The sequence below is a fragment of the Schistocerca americana genome, chromosome 5 (genome assembly GCF_021461395.2).
Source record: "Schistocerca americana isolate TAMUIC-IGC-003095 chromosome 5, iqSchAmer2.1, whole genome shotgun sequence".
NCBI classification, from domain to species: Eukaryota; Metazoa; Arthropoda; class Insecta; order Orthoptera; family Acrididae; genus Schistocerca; species Schistocerca americana.
In genome coordinates this window covers 559,679,841-559,696,435 of record NC_060123.1, presented here as the reverse complement: position 1 = coordinate 559,696,435, position 16,595 = coordinate 559,679,841, and the positions used below count along the sequence as shown (strand labels likewise).

At 41.8% G+C, this 16,595-nt stretch overlaps 1 protein-coding gene across 1 annotated transcript in view; it reads right to left on the bottom strand.

Annotated features, from left to right (window-relative positions):
• Positions 1 to 972: 972 nt before the first annotated feature.
• The window catches only part of LOC124616044 (cytochrome P450 6k1-like), a 60,545-nt gene continuing 44,922 nt past the window's right edge, over positions 973 to 16,595 (bottom strand). Inside the window, exons 6-8 of the mRNA XM_047144271.1 lie at positions 12,287 to 12,508; positions 4,559 to 4,810; positions 973 to 1,404 (exon numbers count right to left, since the gene is read on the bottom strand). Of these exons, the coding sequence (XP_047000227.1) occupies positions 1,238 to 1,404; positions 4,559 to 4,810; positions 12,287 to 12,508 (641 nt within the window). The 3' untranslated portion in view covers positions 973 to 1,237. The remainder of the gene's footprint in view (positions 1,405 to 4,558; positions 4,811 to 12,286; positions 12,509 to 16,595) is intronic.

The window sequence follows — 16,595 nt, the reverse complement described above, 5'->3', positions numbered from 1 at the left end:
TGTCGGTATAACTCCTGCTCACCTAGCTGTCTGAAGTCTTCGATGGAGCAACAAGTCCTATCTGAGGATCGCAGCTGCCGTGAGCGCCACAGCCGTCGACCGAGTCAAGACTAATGGGGATGTTGCTATCCGCTTGGCTTTCTGGTGGCCTAACCAGCAGGCCCAAGACCAACATCTGTCATTATGAGGGCCCCTCACCTGTCTGGAGGCCACAGGATAACTCATGACGAATACACAAACTTGTAGCAGAGTTTGTAAGTCTCTTCCTAGATGACATCTACAATGTGATCGAGCATGACCCCGTTACCCACTTTCTACGGCTGCTTGCGACCGTGGAGAGCACGGATGACAACGCCAATACGGCATCGCCAGAGCAGCCCCATGATGTCACTGGACGCTGTCCAAGTGGCTCCCTCTGCCGTTGCATTCGAGGCAGCGTGCCTCATCCTGGTGTCACCATATTCCGATGAGGCATGTGCCACCTCTGCCCCGTCATTGCTGCAAGCAGCCCGTGAATAAAGTCAACTGTGTATCTTTGAACAGTAAATGTCTACTACGATAACGATGTTTCATTAGTGGTTCCGGGTGCCAGAAAGGTGATCTCACACCTAGCCAGTGTTACCCGACGTTCAGGGGTGGTGGTCCATCAAGATCCTGACCTCGACGACCTACCACCATCATCCGGGCCCCGGCCGTTACAGTTTTCTCATTTAATGAGGTCTCATACATCCAGATTTGCAATGGACTGGATTTGCGGGCAGTTTTTGAGATGTGCCTCAACATTGCAGTTTGAAGAGCAATCGCAGTTAAAGGTACAGATGTGGATCCCAAAAGGGTTTCGGTAACCAACATCCAGACTGTATAAACATTCACATCATCTTACTCAGCATTACTGCCAAAGATAACTTAAATAACAGTAGTAAAATTATTTGTTTCTCGCGCCAGGCAACACTTGCCGAAGGGGCAGAGTTATAGTGTTCCGTTATAGAGTTTATTAATACAGTCAAAAACATAAATGTACAAAAACAATTAACACAAAAGAAATTGTAAGGCAAAAACTTGATTTTAGAACACAGTGTGGAAACAAAGTGATGGAAAAGAAAAGGGTACGCGTAATGAGCGATATGTTTGTGCCACTTCTTCCTACTGAAAGGTTTCAGATTCGTCAGAAGAACACATGAGTCCATATGAGATGAATAGCTGCTGCTGAAGCACATGTGATATAATGTCTTCGTGACTAGCTCCGCTTTGTCAGTTTCAGCTGTATGCCGTCAGCAGAACCCAGGTTGAAGGATTTCGCGCTGAAGCGCAGATTCGCTCTCGTCTTGTCGCAGGTCTCAACGTTGAACTTGGAGAGTATCTGCACTAGGCCTACTTTGGTTTGTAGCAGACCAAATCGCATTCCTGGAACAAAAAGTTTATTTCAGCACAGTTATTTGAGCATCCCATCGATCTTAACCGCGATTTTTCGCTATGATATGGAACGAGACAGTTTCACAACTATTGGTTTATAGCAGGCTTCTTAATTTAAAAATATGGCATAATGCTTACCATTTACATGATCGTCCGAAGTAACTTTTTTAGATACAGTAATTTACACTTAACAGTGTTCAAACTCGCTCTATATCTCTCTCAAACATATATTCAGAAATTCTTCAGTGGAGCAGAACGAGTAATCAAGAAGATATTATTTCAATTTATGTGTGAAGTTAATTTTTTATCTACTAGCTTACAAACTCAGCATTGCCCGAGTATTCGTTTTGGCAATTTCGTATTAGAAACGAAAAAAAAAAATTAACTGTGTTTCTAGTGAAGTACCGAAAAAATTTCGTTTCCATTTTCGCCTACAACCGTCTGCGCTTAGCAGTTGAATACAGTCAGAAGCACTGCCAGGTGTCAAGAACTTTCTTTATTTGACTCGACTGTCGAGTGTCTTAGTAGTGAAGAATAAATCTATTCAAACTTCATGCATGCTGCGGCAATTTTTCAAGATCTCAGTGTTCATGACGTCATATCCGCTGATCTATGTCTTATATAATGATATAATTTTGTAGGTATATTCAGCAGCATATGCGGATACTGTCTGCAAATTATGTTGTGAATGGAGTTGGGAGCAAAATATTTAAACGTCAAGCATGATGCGGCAGTTTCTCGCGCATCTCATAGTTTATGACTTCATACTTCTGATCTATATGTCATAGAATGATGTAATTTTGTAGGTACATTCTGCGGCATATGTGGATACTGTTGGAAAAATGTGTTGAGAACAGAGTTAGTAGAAAAGAAGAAATAAATGTAAACATCATGGACAATGCGACTGTCTTTTACGCATCTCTTGAACTATTTGTGGTACCATGATATACGTTTGTAGGTGCATTTGACGGCATATGTGGACACTGTGAAATTTATTGCGAATACAGTTAGTAGTACAGAAGTAATACGTTTAAAGGTCGTGCACGATGCGGCAATTTTTCGTTATTTATGACTTCATGTCTCTTGAACTGTTTTAGGTAGGTGGTTCTTCCCCCACAACGATTGTTCCCTGGCAGTGAAGGATAAGTTTGGTTGAAATCGCTCCACACACACACACACACACACACACACACACACACACACAATATGTGTGGATTAACCTATTAAATTCTTTACATCAGTGAATGGGTGGTCAGAGTCTTATTGCTAAATAGTCCATTCTTGCTGTGTCATGCTAAGACTACGTGAAGGGCAGTGTAAGTCATCTGCCGTTCTACAATTATAATTACTTATAAATGTTGCTGTTATCAAACTGAGGGACTGTTGACAACAAGCTTCAAGTGGGTGTAAATGTACAGTAAGGCTACTGTAAGTATGCCCAGCTGTTAAAAGAGTTTTCTAGAGAATTTTGCAGATTGGACACCACTAAGGGCTTCAGTGGACACGAGAGCATAATAGTTAATCAAACAGGCTGTTAGACGATGATAAATCTGTGGTATGTTTAGAAAAGAAAAGCTGAAGCCGTCACAAAACTATGAAATCATTGGTTGTGCACAAAAATTTTATACACTACTGGCCATTAAAATTGCTACACCACGAACATGACGTGCTACAGACGCGAAATTTAACCGACAGGAAGAAGATGATGTGATATGGAAATGGTTAGCTTTTCAGAGCATTCACACAAGGTTGGAGCCGGTGGCGACACCTACAACGTGCTGACATGAGGAAAGTTTCCAACCGATTTCTCATACACAAACAGCAGTTGACTGGCGTTGCTTGGTAAAACGTTGTTGTGATGCCTTGTGTAAAGAGGAGAAATGCGTACCATCATGTTTCCGACTTTGATAAAGGTCGGATTGTAGCCTATCGCGATTGCGGTGTATCGTATCGTGACATTGCTGCTCGCGTTGGTCGAGATCCAATGATTGTTAGCAGAATGTGGAATCGGTGGTTTCAGGAGGGTAATACGGAACGCCGTGCTGGATCCCAACGGCCTCGTATCACTAGCAGTCGAGATGACAGGCATCTTATCCGCATGGCTGTAACGGATCGCGCAGCGAAGTCTCGATCCCCGAGTCAACAGATGGGGACGTTTGCAAGACAACAACCATCTGCACTAACTGTTCGACGACGTTTGCAGCAGCATGGACTATCAGCTCGGAGGCCATGGCACCCCATACCATCACCCCAGGTGATACGCCAGTATGGCGATGAGGAATACACGCTTCCAATGTGCGTTCACTGCGATGTCGCCAAACACGGATACGACCATCATGATGCTGTAAACAGAACCTGGATTCATCGGAAAAAAATGACGTTTTGCCATTCGTGCACCCAGGTTCGTCGTTGAGTACACCATCGCAGGCGCTTCTGTCTGTGATGCGGCGTCAAGGGTAACCGCAGCCATGGTCTCTGAGCTGATGGTCCATGCTGCTGCAAACGACGTCGAACTGTTTGTGCAGATGGTTGCTGTCTTGCAAACGCCACCATGTGTTGACTCAGGGATCGAGACGTGGCTGCACGATCCGTTACAGCCATGCGGATAAGATGCCTGTCATCTCGACTGCTAGTGGTACGAGGCCGTTAGGCTCCAGCACGGCGTTCCGTATTACCCTCCTGAACCTACCGATTCCATATTCTACTAACAGTCATTGGATCTCGACCAACGCGAGCAGCAATGTCGCGATACGATAAACCGCAATCGCGATAGGCTACAATCCGACCTTTATCAAAGTCGGAAACGTGATGGTACGCATTTCTCCTCCTTACACGAGGCATCACAACAACGTTTCACCAGGCAACGCCGGTCAACTGCTGTTTGTGTATGAGAAATAGGTTGGAAACTTTCCTCATGTCAGCACGTTGTAGGTGTCGCCACCGGCGCCAACCTTGTGTGAATGCTCTGAAAAGCTAATCATTTGCATATCACAGCATCTTCTTCCTGTCGGTTAAATTTCGCGTCTGTAGCACCTCATCTTCGTGGTGTAGCAATTTTAATGGCCAGTAGTGTAATAATGTTACTTCATGTTTAGTTCTCGTGCGGTATTACGCTGATAGCCTTAATTGAAATGTGAGTACTCACCTATGCAGTTTCTCGGGCCCTCTCCAAACGGAATGTAGACGTAGGGATGCCTCTTGGCCTTCGCCTCTTCAGTGAACCTCTCGGGGTCGAAGCGCTCTGGGTCCGGGTAGTGCTCGGGGTCTCGGTGAAGCCCAAATACGGAGATCATCACCGGCGTGCCCTTGGGGATGACCATGTTGCTGCCGGCGAACTTGTAGTCCACGCCGCACTCGCGATTCAGTATCGGCACAATGGGGTACTTCCGCAGCGTCTCTGCGATTCACACATACAGTATTTATTGTTATTAGCAGCCACTAACTAAAAACCAATATTGGCGACAAACTCACTGGAAACAGCAATTACCATAAAATACCTTGGAATAACCATCCGGAGCGACCTAAAGTGGAAAGACTTCAGTCACAGTTGTAGGTAAAGCAGTTGTCAGGCTGACATTCATTGGGAGAATCTTCAGGATTTATAATTCATCCACGAAAGAAATGGAGTGCAAAACATGTGTTCGACGAACTCTTTTACTCATCAGTATGGGACCCTTATTATGTTGGACCTATAGGAGATGGTGAAGATCCGAAGAATTGGGCACGTTTCGTGACGGAAACCTATATTCGGTGCGAGAGCGTTATGGGGATGCTCAACAGACTCTAGTGGCAGATGATACAAGAGAGACATTGTGCACCACTGGAAGGTTTACTGTGCGTATTCTGAGAGTGCTGTAATCCCCCAACTCCTTCCTTCTTCCAACTATTGTCCACATTAAACAACGCCCAGTCCAAGTAATGAATACGCAAAGTCTTTTATGAAGATTTGAGACGAGCGAAGGTTACAATAAACTTTCAAGTTTAGTTGACTTGTCATGTTGAGATGGCTCCAGTTCTACTTGTCTAGGCGTCTGATTCTTGAAGCTGAAAATCTATTATCAGGTCCTCACGGTTGGTTTGGACTAGATAAATTGGAAGACTGCGGTTGCAGAATTTTCTACGTAAATGTTTTTTCCGCTGATTTTAGTATGTCATAACAGTATTTTGATTTCTCACATTAACAAAGCCGAAGTTACATTGTTCGCACCTAGTATACAAAAATACGTCCGATCACATCAGAGGCAAGCTTACGACTCCCACACTATGTGGAAATAAGAATAATCCAAAGGATTTACAATTTTTCTCCACAAATGAATTCCTGCTAGCTTTCGTTACATTATTGATTTCGATTATTATTTCAGAAATGAATCCAGAAGTAAACATAGCAAACAGTACAGGATTGCGTAATTAATAATAGAAATTTTAAGTTTGCAAAGAATTCGTAATTTCAAATGTTTGTAAAATAAATAGTTTTAACTGTACATTCAGAACTAGTACTTACCGATTATAACATCGAAACCAAAATATTTTATGAAGTAATTCCTTTTCATAAATTTTAGTTGAAATATAACATACCGTGTATAAAGTTTTCAGAAAAGCAACTGAGATAATAATAACGTGTCCAAAATTCTAAAAAAAAAAATAATACTGGTATCGACAAGTACTGTTGAGGAAAAGTAATGCTAGAGGAGGATGTCCCGTTACAGAGTACTTTCGAAGAATAGTAGAGCATATTACCGTATTTTAATGTACAAGCTTCCGCTTCGCAAATTCCCCTCTCCTACGATTTTTTATTTATTTTATTAATATCGCGCTTAATTCCCTCTCCTGGTTCGTTCTTCCTGGAGCGGCCTTCAAATGACTTGACAATGAACAACAGTAGACACAGCGATACTCGGCATAAAAATATTTCCATTGTCACAACATACAGTAAATTTTAAAAGTGAGATTGCAGCCTTATTTCTAGGTCAGTTTGTTACAAGTCGTCATAATGTCGAAACAATTTTTAAACTACACGGCAAAATTTAAATTTAATGTGTTATCTTACGCCTATACAAACGGAGTGAAAGATGCAGGAAGACATTTCTCCGTTGATCCTAATTCAACGCGGTGTTGGCGGGGACAAAAAGATACACACGTGGCTGCAAAGAAAAGCTCCAAAACTTTCCGTGGGCTTAAAACAGAGAAATATAACAAAATTGATAATGGTGTAATTGCTTATGTCAATGAACTTCGGAATGATGGTTGTGCTGTCACTTGCGAAATGATTCAGAACAAAGCTCGCGAGATAGCTGCCACGCTAAACATTGACAGAAAGGATTTTAAAGCAGGTATTGGTTGGGTTGATTTGTTTTACGAGAGAGCAAAATTTCAGTCAGGAGAGTATCTTTGTGCCAGCGTTCACCTCGAGACTACACAGATAAGGTAATCGAGTTCCATTGTTACGTAATACAAGTGCGACAGCAATATGACTATTCGCTCTCCCAGGCTGGTAACGCTGACCCGACACCAGTGTTTTTTGATATGCCATATAATACCACCATTGCTCCAACTGGCTCCAAAAGTGTCCCTGTGAAGACGACTGGGGAGGAGAAACTAAGATGCGCAGTGATGATGTGCATTACAGCAGGTGGCAGTAAACTTCCACCGTATGCCATCTTTAAAAGGAAGACATTATCAAAGGACACCATCCAGTAAAGAATTCACTGACGAATTCAGGAAAAAGTCAGGATGACAGCAGATTTGATGGTGGATTGGTTGGAGAAAGTTTGGGGATGACGACTAGAGGCATTATTGCAAAAGACGTCCCACCTCGTCCTGGTCGGTTTACGGGGTCATCTGGTAGACACTGTAAAGCAGAAAATGAAACGGATGAATTCCCATCCAGTCATCATCCCTGGAGATTTAACGTCCATTCTTCAACCTTTAGGTGTCGGCTTCAACAAACCTTTCAAAGAACATCTGTATTCAGAATGGATGGCGGGGGGATCTAATCAGCTGACTCCAAGGGGCGAGATAAGGAAGCCATCAATACCGAAGATGTGAGTGTATAATAGGCGCATGGCAGAAAATTAGTGTAGATGTTGTTAAGAAGAGTTTTATAAAAACTGGAAGTTCTTGTGCCATTGACGGTTCTGAGGCCTACATGTTGTGAAATAGTGAAACTGGAGAAGATGATGTGTTATCTGAGCCTGAAAATAGTGACGATTTTGACGAAAGCGAGGCCGCAGAATAGTGAGAGAAAAGAAACAATGAAACAATGCACTGCTGCTCTTCATTGTAGGCATAATGAAACCGTAGTATGAATCCAGTTCTTTCGTGTTAATCGAAAACAAATACCCGTAGGTACCACTTTTCACAAATTACCGTAAATATAACTTTTACCAACTTAATGCATCAATTCCCTTCCTTTCTAGATTCATAGAAGCACCATTCTACTACTCGCATAATTTTCTCCCAATTTTTTACAAGAAAATGCTTCGAGAAAAAAAGGAAGGGAATTACCCGATAAGATACCGTACATTGTCCCTCATACCATTCGTGAAATCGGAGAAAGAAGATGCAGTAGGCGAACATGGAAAGTCGGCAGTGGCTGAACGTTGCTGGAGAACAGATATAAAATACAAATTTAAAAGACGAATATTATGGCCTTTGCTTCTTTATAAGAAGACTTAATTACAAAAGAGGCACGTGAGATTAGATTAATTTGCAATATTTTCAGAGGAAACCGAGGTATACGGCTTGGGGGCAAGCTCTGGTCACAAATGGAAACAAAGGCAAACAGGGAGGTGGAAGAGACAATTTCAGTCGTGGCACCGGCCCCTCGTTCCAACTGACGTCACGAATTTTCACTGCGCGCTTGAGCTGCCAGAAGCTGGAATGCTCCAGGCACTGCTTACATGCCTATACAGGGTGGTCCATTGATAGTGACCGGGCCAAATATCTCACGAAATAAGCATCAAACGAAAAAACTACGAAGAGCGAAACTCGTCTAACTTGAAGGGGGAAGCCAGACGGCGCTATGGTTGGCCCGCTAGATGGCGCTGCCACAGGTCAAACGGATATCAACTGCGTTTTTTAAAATAGGAACCCCCATTTTTATTACATATTCGTGTAGTACGTAAAGAAATACGAATGTTTTAGTTGGACCACTTTTTTCGCTTTGTGATAGTCACAAACGTATAAGTACGTGGTATCACGTAACATTCCTCCAGTGCCGACGGCATTTGCTTCGTGATACATTACCCATGTTAAAATGGGCCGTTTACCAACTGCGGGAAAGGTCGATATCGTGTTGATGTATGGCTATTGTGATCAAAATGCCCAACGGGCGTGTGCTATGTATGCTGCTCAGTATCCTGGACGACATCATCCAAGTGTCCGGACCGTTCGCCGGATAGTTACGTTATTTAAGGAAGCAGGAAGTGTTCAGCCACATGTGAGTCAACCACGACCTGCAACAAATGATGATGCCCAAGTAGGTGTTTTAGTTGCTGTCGCGGCTAATCCGCACATCAGTAGCAGACAAATTGCGCGAGAATCGGGAATCTCAAAAACGTCGGTGTCGAGAATGCTACATCAACATCGATTGCACCCGTATCATATTTCTATGCACCAGGAATTGCATGGCGACGACTTTGAACGTCGTGTACAGTTCTGCCACTGGGCATAAGAGAAATTACGGGACGATGACAGGTTTTTTGCACGCGTTCTATTTAGCGACGAAGCGTCATGCACCAACAGCGGTAACGTAAACCGCCATAATATGCACTATTAGGCAACGGAAAATCCACGATGGCTGCGACAAGTGGAACATCAGCGACCTTGGCGGGTTAATGTATGGTGCGGCATTATGGGAGGAAGGATAATTGGCCACCATTTTATCGATGGCAATCTAAATGGTGCATGTATGCTAGTTTCCAAAGTAATATTCTACCGATGTTACTACAAGGTGTTTCACTGCATGACAGAATGACGATGTACTTCCAACATGATGGATGTCCGGCACGTAGCTCGCGTGCGGTTGAAGCGGTATTGAATATCATATTTCATGGCAGGTGGATTGGTCGTCGAAGCACCATACCATGGCCCGCACGTTCACCGAATCTCACGTCCCTGGATTTCTTTTTGTGGGGAAAGTTGAAGGATATTTGCTATCGCGATCCACCGACAACGCCTGACAACATGCGTCAGCGCATTGTCAATGCTAGTGCGAACGTTACGGAAGGCGAAATACTCGCTGTTGACAGGAATGTCGTTACACGTACTGCCAAATGCATTGAGGTTGACGGACATCATTTTGAGCATTTCTTGCATTAATGTGGTATTTACAGGTAATCACGCTGTAACAGCATGCGTTCTCAGAAAAGATAAGTTCACAAAGGTACATTGGAACGACCGAAATAAAATTTTCAAACGTACCTACGTTCTGTATTTTAATTTAAAAAACCTACCTGTTACCAACTTTTCGTCTAAAATTGTGAGCCAAGTGTTTGTGATTATTACAGCGCCATCTATCACAAAGCGAAACAAGTGGTCCAACTAAAACATTCATATTTCTTTACGTACTATACGAATATGTAATAAAAAAATGGGGGTTCCTATCTAAAAAAAAAAAAGCAGGTTATATCCGCTTGACCTATGGCAGCGCCATCTAGCGGGTCAACCATAGCGCCATCTGGTTCCCCACTTCAAGCTAGACAAGTTTCGTTGTTTGTAGTTTTTTCGTTTGACGCTTATTTCGTGAGATATTTGGCCCGGCCACGATCAATGGACTACCCTGTATAAGCGGAACGTCATGTCAACTATGACAGTCTGTGGTTTTTTACTACTGATGACGAGAGCAGAGACAACTGTCGAAAGCTCGAGATTCTTATTGAAAAAGCTCCACTCGAGGAGTTTTTTGTTGCATCAAGTTCTCACACTGAACTGCAAAATGACTTACACTACTTTTAGCTCATTTTTACAGACCATTGTGCTAATATTGGGGCGATTTCCAGTTTCTATTCGAATTAAGCAAGCTACTGTAACACAAAACAATATATAACACTTACTGCACAACACATGGGCAACGTATGTACGCTATTTTCCCTGTCTTAAGTGAGTTAATGTAGTTTCAAGTCCAGGCAATAATAAAGCTAGTGATACAGTTTCGTGAATCCACCACTTTCTATATTCAGAATTCGGTAATAAGCACACGATAACTAACTGACCGATTACTTTAAATATTATGCTGTGGTTTGTAACTTAAATTTATACATGCTAGAAGGTGGTTCTGATGTAGCATGACACGCCCTGTCGACTGCAGCGAACAGCTGTTACTAATCATCCTGAGGTTGAAGGTCTTCTACTGTGTTTGCTTTCAAACACATTTGATTTTGGAGAGGGTCCGCCTTGAGCAAAACACAATTTTTATCTTTTCTTTTATTTCCTAGAAATGTTTCACTGAAGTTTTAGCATCATCAATAGACTTTTATTTTTTTCTGGTTCCCCATTATCTTCACTGTGAAGTCCTGCTCAAAGTAGCTTTCACTGTGACTGTAGTTTGTAAACAGTGACTGTGAAAGTTACTTAGTGCAGGTCTTCACAGTGAGAAAAATGCGGGAACCAGCAAAAAATGATAAACTGTGAAAGAAAACAACTGCAACAAAAAACTCAAAACTCCTGGATAACCACAGCATGTGGTAACAAGAAAGGTAATAAAAAAACCCTAATGATGCTCAAATTTCGATATTACATGTCTGGGAAATAAAAGAAGGTAGGAGGTTGAAGATTGCGACGTGATTTTTAGCGCTCATTTCAATAGTGGTACAAGTCCATTTTTGTTCATTCTGAGATACTGAGTCCTAAAGTTGAATGAGCGCTGAAAAATCCGCAGTTGAGATACCAGAAATATTCAAGTATATATAGCTGAGTATTTCTGGTATCTCAACTGCAGATTTTTCAGCACTCATTTAACTTTAGGACTCTGTATCTCAGAATGAACAAAAATGGACTTGTACCACTATTGAAATAAGCCCTTCATTTGTGCTAGGCGCATAACTCGAGTACCTGTCAGATTAACATCTGACAGTCAAAGTTTTTAAGTAGAGATGAGTAGACAGTAACTGAAGCAAGGCTTAAAGTCTAAACGTGAAGTGAAGAAGAAAAAGTGATGATGCTGCACTTTATAAAAACATTGTGCCTGTTGCAGTCCCGCGTTAGACAATATAATTTTCGGAAACAGTAGAAGAAAAAACTAATGTAATTCAATAAATACTACTTACTGCAAAATGTTTTCTGTATTGCAATACTGTTCACGAGTACTATTTCCGTAAAAGTGAATTTTGCATCGACACATTGTTTTTAGGAGACGGAAGTAAAAGGTTAAAACAAGTTTGTATCATTGATAAAGAAATAAAACTTAAATTTTATAAAATAGTACCAAATTGTACAAAATTCCAATATTGCTGTACTGTGTTTGATCCATGGATCGTCTTCAAAGCTGATGAAAGTAAAACTCATGCAGTAGAAACGAAATTTATGAATGTCAAAAGACGTACGCTGTTACATCATACTCGCATTAATAACAAAATTGAAAAATTTAGTGTGAAATAATTGCTAAACCAGATCTAAGCAAATAAAGTCACGCTCCCTACCTACAACATATATGAAAGTTTGAAGAATAACAAAGTGTCGACTACCTAGAGAAAGAGGAATAAGCAGACACTCAAGCAATGGAGTGAGTTTCTAAAGAGGAACACCCTAATCCTTGAAGGAAGAAGATGCATAGAATGATGATGTATGTTAAAGATTTATAAAGCATTAATTCGTATAAGGATTGGGCATGTATTAGGCGAGGGCAATTGTCCATAAGGAGATCTATGTCTCTTACCAGATACGACCTTCTCGAGGTAGCTCATCTGGCTGATGGCATCATACGTCAGGCCCTGTCCCCCCTTCTCCAGGACACTGTCGATTTCCTCCTGTAGCTTCCGCTGGATGCCTGGGTTGACCGCCAGCTCGTGCAGGGCGAAACTCATTGTGGTGGATGACGTCTCGAAGCCGCCGAGGTAAAACGCGAAAGCTTGGGCCGCTATGTCGTCCAGTGTCAGCTCTGAAACAAATGTGCTTCTTTGTAACTTCATTACTTTACTGGTAATTGCTCATGAGTTGAAAAACTATAACATTCCATAATTGCTGTAGGACGAGATTTGTGGCTTAAGCTAGAAACAAGAACGAAATTTTCCTCTGTAATTAATCTGCTTCTGACTGGAAATAAATTGCTACTCGTGTCCCACAAGGTTCAATACTGAGACCATTCTTGTTTGTAAATAACCTTCCATCTTACACTGATAAAGTAGAAATAGTGCTCTTTGGTGAAGATGCAAACCCTCTACAGGTTTCACAGTACAATAGACAAGAACTGAAAGAATCAGAAACTTTTTTATTTGTTCTTGGTAAACGGCCTCTCACTTAGAAAAAACACAATTCATTGAATTCTGTATAAAGCAGGATGCATCACCATCAGCCATAGAGCATGGGGAAAAGGAAACATATGAAACCGAATGTACAAAGTACCTTAACATGCAAACCGATCTTATGTTGAACTGAACACCACACAACAGATCTTTTCAAATGTTGGAGTTCAGTAATATTTGTCTTACGTATGACTGCTGATTTTAGTGATGAAAGCACCATAATAAAGTTCTCTTTTTTGTTTACTATGCTCAGTTCCGTTCATAAATATCGTGTGGATTGATTTTCTATAGAAATTCCAGATGTGGCAAAAAGTATTTACTGCGTAGAAACATCCTGTAAGGACAATATGTAGCGTCCATCCTGGAACCTCATGTAGGCAACTGTTTGAAAAACTTGGCATCTGAACAGCAGCTTCAAATATATGAGATTACTCTCTTACGAAATTGGTTATGAAGAACTCATACTTTGAAAAAAAATTACAAAGTCGTAAATATAGCACAAGGAATAAAAAATGATTTCCGCTGTAGACGAAGTAACATTTCTCCAACAAAAAAGTTCACAACCATAAAAATACTCTAGCTGCCCTTGTGGATTAAAGTTAGTGGCAGCTATGAAAATTTGGAAATCAAATTGATTTAGTATTTATTCGATGCTCCTTATATTCAAACATCTATGAATGGATAATATCTGTTCTTGTAGGATTATATTTCTTAATATTTATTGTTGGTCAAGATTAAAGTAAAAATGCAATTATGTAACTATTCAGTGTGTATTCATGATTGATAACATCCGTATATACTTGTATTAAATCTTACTGTCCAATAAAAGGAAAGTGCAACCATGTTTCAGAACAATAGTCCCATCTTCCAGTGCATCTGAAAAATTAAAAGTAAATGTGACGACTATTAATATTATGTGACTCTAAGAAAACTAAAAAAATATGTAATAACATAAAGAGGATACCGCAATACGTACAGAATATACATACAAGTCAGCTATAAGGGGGTGACGCAGTGATTTTCTGGTACATAGCATGTACTCAGAAAATTCATCTCATATATTCTACGGCCGCGTGGAGAGAACTCTCGAGGAACTGGGCCTACATAAAACACAATTGAGCTACATATGTATACGGATACTCTGTACGTATTGTGGTACCCTCTGTATAATGTTACTATAGTTTTATTGGTTTTCTTTGAGTTTGAAAATAGTCATCACATTTGGTTGTAACATTTCAAATGTTCCTGAAGATGAGACTGTTCTCATGAAAGCTGGTTGTGCTTCCCTTTTATTGAGCAATAAAGTTTAATAGAAATATATGCAGTTGTCATCAGCCACGAATGATCTCTACATCAGCTGTGGATATCCTATCAAGGGGAAGCCAGTATCTAGTCGTACTTTTACAGAAAAAAATGTTTCTCATTTACACCTCCAGATATGTTCTACATTACAGAGTTTTCGACAGCAAGATCCACGGAATGTGCAAATAGATTCACGTGCGGGCCCGTTCTATTTGAGTGATACAGTGTTCCATCAAGTAAACTCAAAGGTTGAATTAAATCTCCTCTTTGGCCGTTATAAAAATGAACATACTTTCAATTTGTTCGAACGCTTACACATGCTTGCAGTCTGCGATGATATATGTATATCTGCTCTAAAGAAAAGAGAAAATTCAGAAAATAAAGGATGTTCTGGGTACAATTACGCAGATTTCAATTCTGTTCTGAAGAGAAAATGAGACATTTTTCGGCATATCCTTGTTATCCGTCTCTGCACTTGATTAAAAAAAAGATATGCACGTCCTCATCTGATTGCTCGAATGCTAGAACACTGTGGCGAGAAAAATTGGCAAATATTCTCGTATTAGCAGCGTCCAGCGTATTTTACGGCATTCCGCGGCTGTACAGTCACTCTGCATATAGGTACAAAAAGGGATGGCTATCTACAGCATGATACACGACTGTTTCTTTTTTCTGTTAAACTCCTGCGTGTTTCACGTAAGAAATCTGCGACCCTGACTTGCAGAAATGATGTGACTCTATGTTTCATCTGATTAGGCAGCAGTCGCCTGTCATTGATCCTCCTTACAAATGGTAATGACCTTTCATCAGTTACGTTGTCAGACAATAAGATTGTTTGGTTTTCACTTCATACAAATATTATGACAAATAACAAGTCAGATGCAAATTTAGAAACGACTCCTAATGATATTTTCTAAGAATTAATAAATCATTTGTAAAGAATTCATTATCAATAAACTTCGAAAAGACTCCTTATTTGTACTTCAGAGCCTGTAACAGCGTAAGTATAAAATATAGGGACGTGGTGGTAGAAGAGGGTGATACCTCTCAATTATATTAAATAGATATGAAACTTTCTGGCAGATTAGAACTGTGTGCCGCACCGAGTCTCGAATTCGGGACATTCGTCTTTCGCGAGCAAGTGCTCTACCGACTGAGCTACCCAAGCACGACTCACGACCTCTCCTCAAAGCCTTAATTCCACCAGTACCTCGTCTCCCAAACTTCACAGAAGCTCTCCTGCCAACCTTTCTTCCAGGAATACAAGGTTCGCAGGAGAGCTTCTGTGAAGTTTGGAAGGTGGGAGCGGGGTGCTGGCGGAATTAAGACTGTGAAGAGGAGTCGTGAGTCGTGCTTGGGTAGCTCAGTCGGTAGAACACTTGCCCGTGAAAGGGAAAGGCCCCGAGTTCGAGTCTCGGTCCGGCACACAGTTTTAATCTGCCAGGAAGTTTCATATCAGCGCACATTCCGTTGCAGAGTGAAAATGTCATTCTGGATATTAAATAGAGCTTGATAACACAATCAGATGAGGAAGACTATGAACCACGAACCTGTTGAAACTCTTAAACAAATCATTATTAGCAACGCAGATATTGTCAATCAAAGGTGACAAAAAGATGCAAACTGGTATAATTTCCTTGTATTGTATTGTATGTATTATATTGTATGGTAACCGGAGACCTTGAAACGACGGAGAGGCTCCGTCCCCGCCGCAGCCACAGTGGTCCACAACCCCACCACGACTATCGCAGTCCACTGCACCCCTCCGCCGCCCCACACCGAACCCAGGGTTACTGTGCGGTTCGGACCCCGGAGGACCCCCCCCCCCCCCCCCCCCCAGGGAACGTCTCACACCAGACGAGTGTAACCCCTATGTTTGCGTGGTAATGGTGGTGTACGATTACGTGGACAACTTGTTTGCCCAGCTATCGCCGACGTAGTGTAGCTGAGGCGAAATAAGGGGAACCAGCCCGCATTCACCGAGGCAGATGGAAAACCGCCTAAAAACCATTATCAGACTGGCTGGGTCATCAGACCTCGACACAAGTCCGTCGGGCGTATTCGTGCCGGGGACCAGGCGATCCTTCCCACTCCGGAAAGCTGTGCGTTAGACCGCTCGGCTAACCGGGCGGGCTGTATAATTTCCTCACTTTCGTTCCCAAACAGTGTGGCACGTTTTATATGAATTCAAGGAGCTTCTATAGAAAGCTATAAAAATTGAAGGACGAGCTAGATCAAGTAACATAACACACTGGGTAGTAGGTGGAAGTTAATGAAAGTGCGGGGGCGTGTTGCCAGAGGTCTCGCAGTCGAGCACTGAAAGTTGGACGCCACAATAGGCTTGAGTTTAGCATAACGACAGTGCCAGATAGGGCTGGCCTCGCAACACGCGACAGTCGGAGGACTGGGGAAAGACAGTGC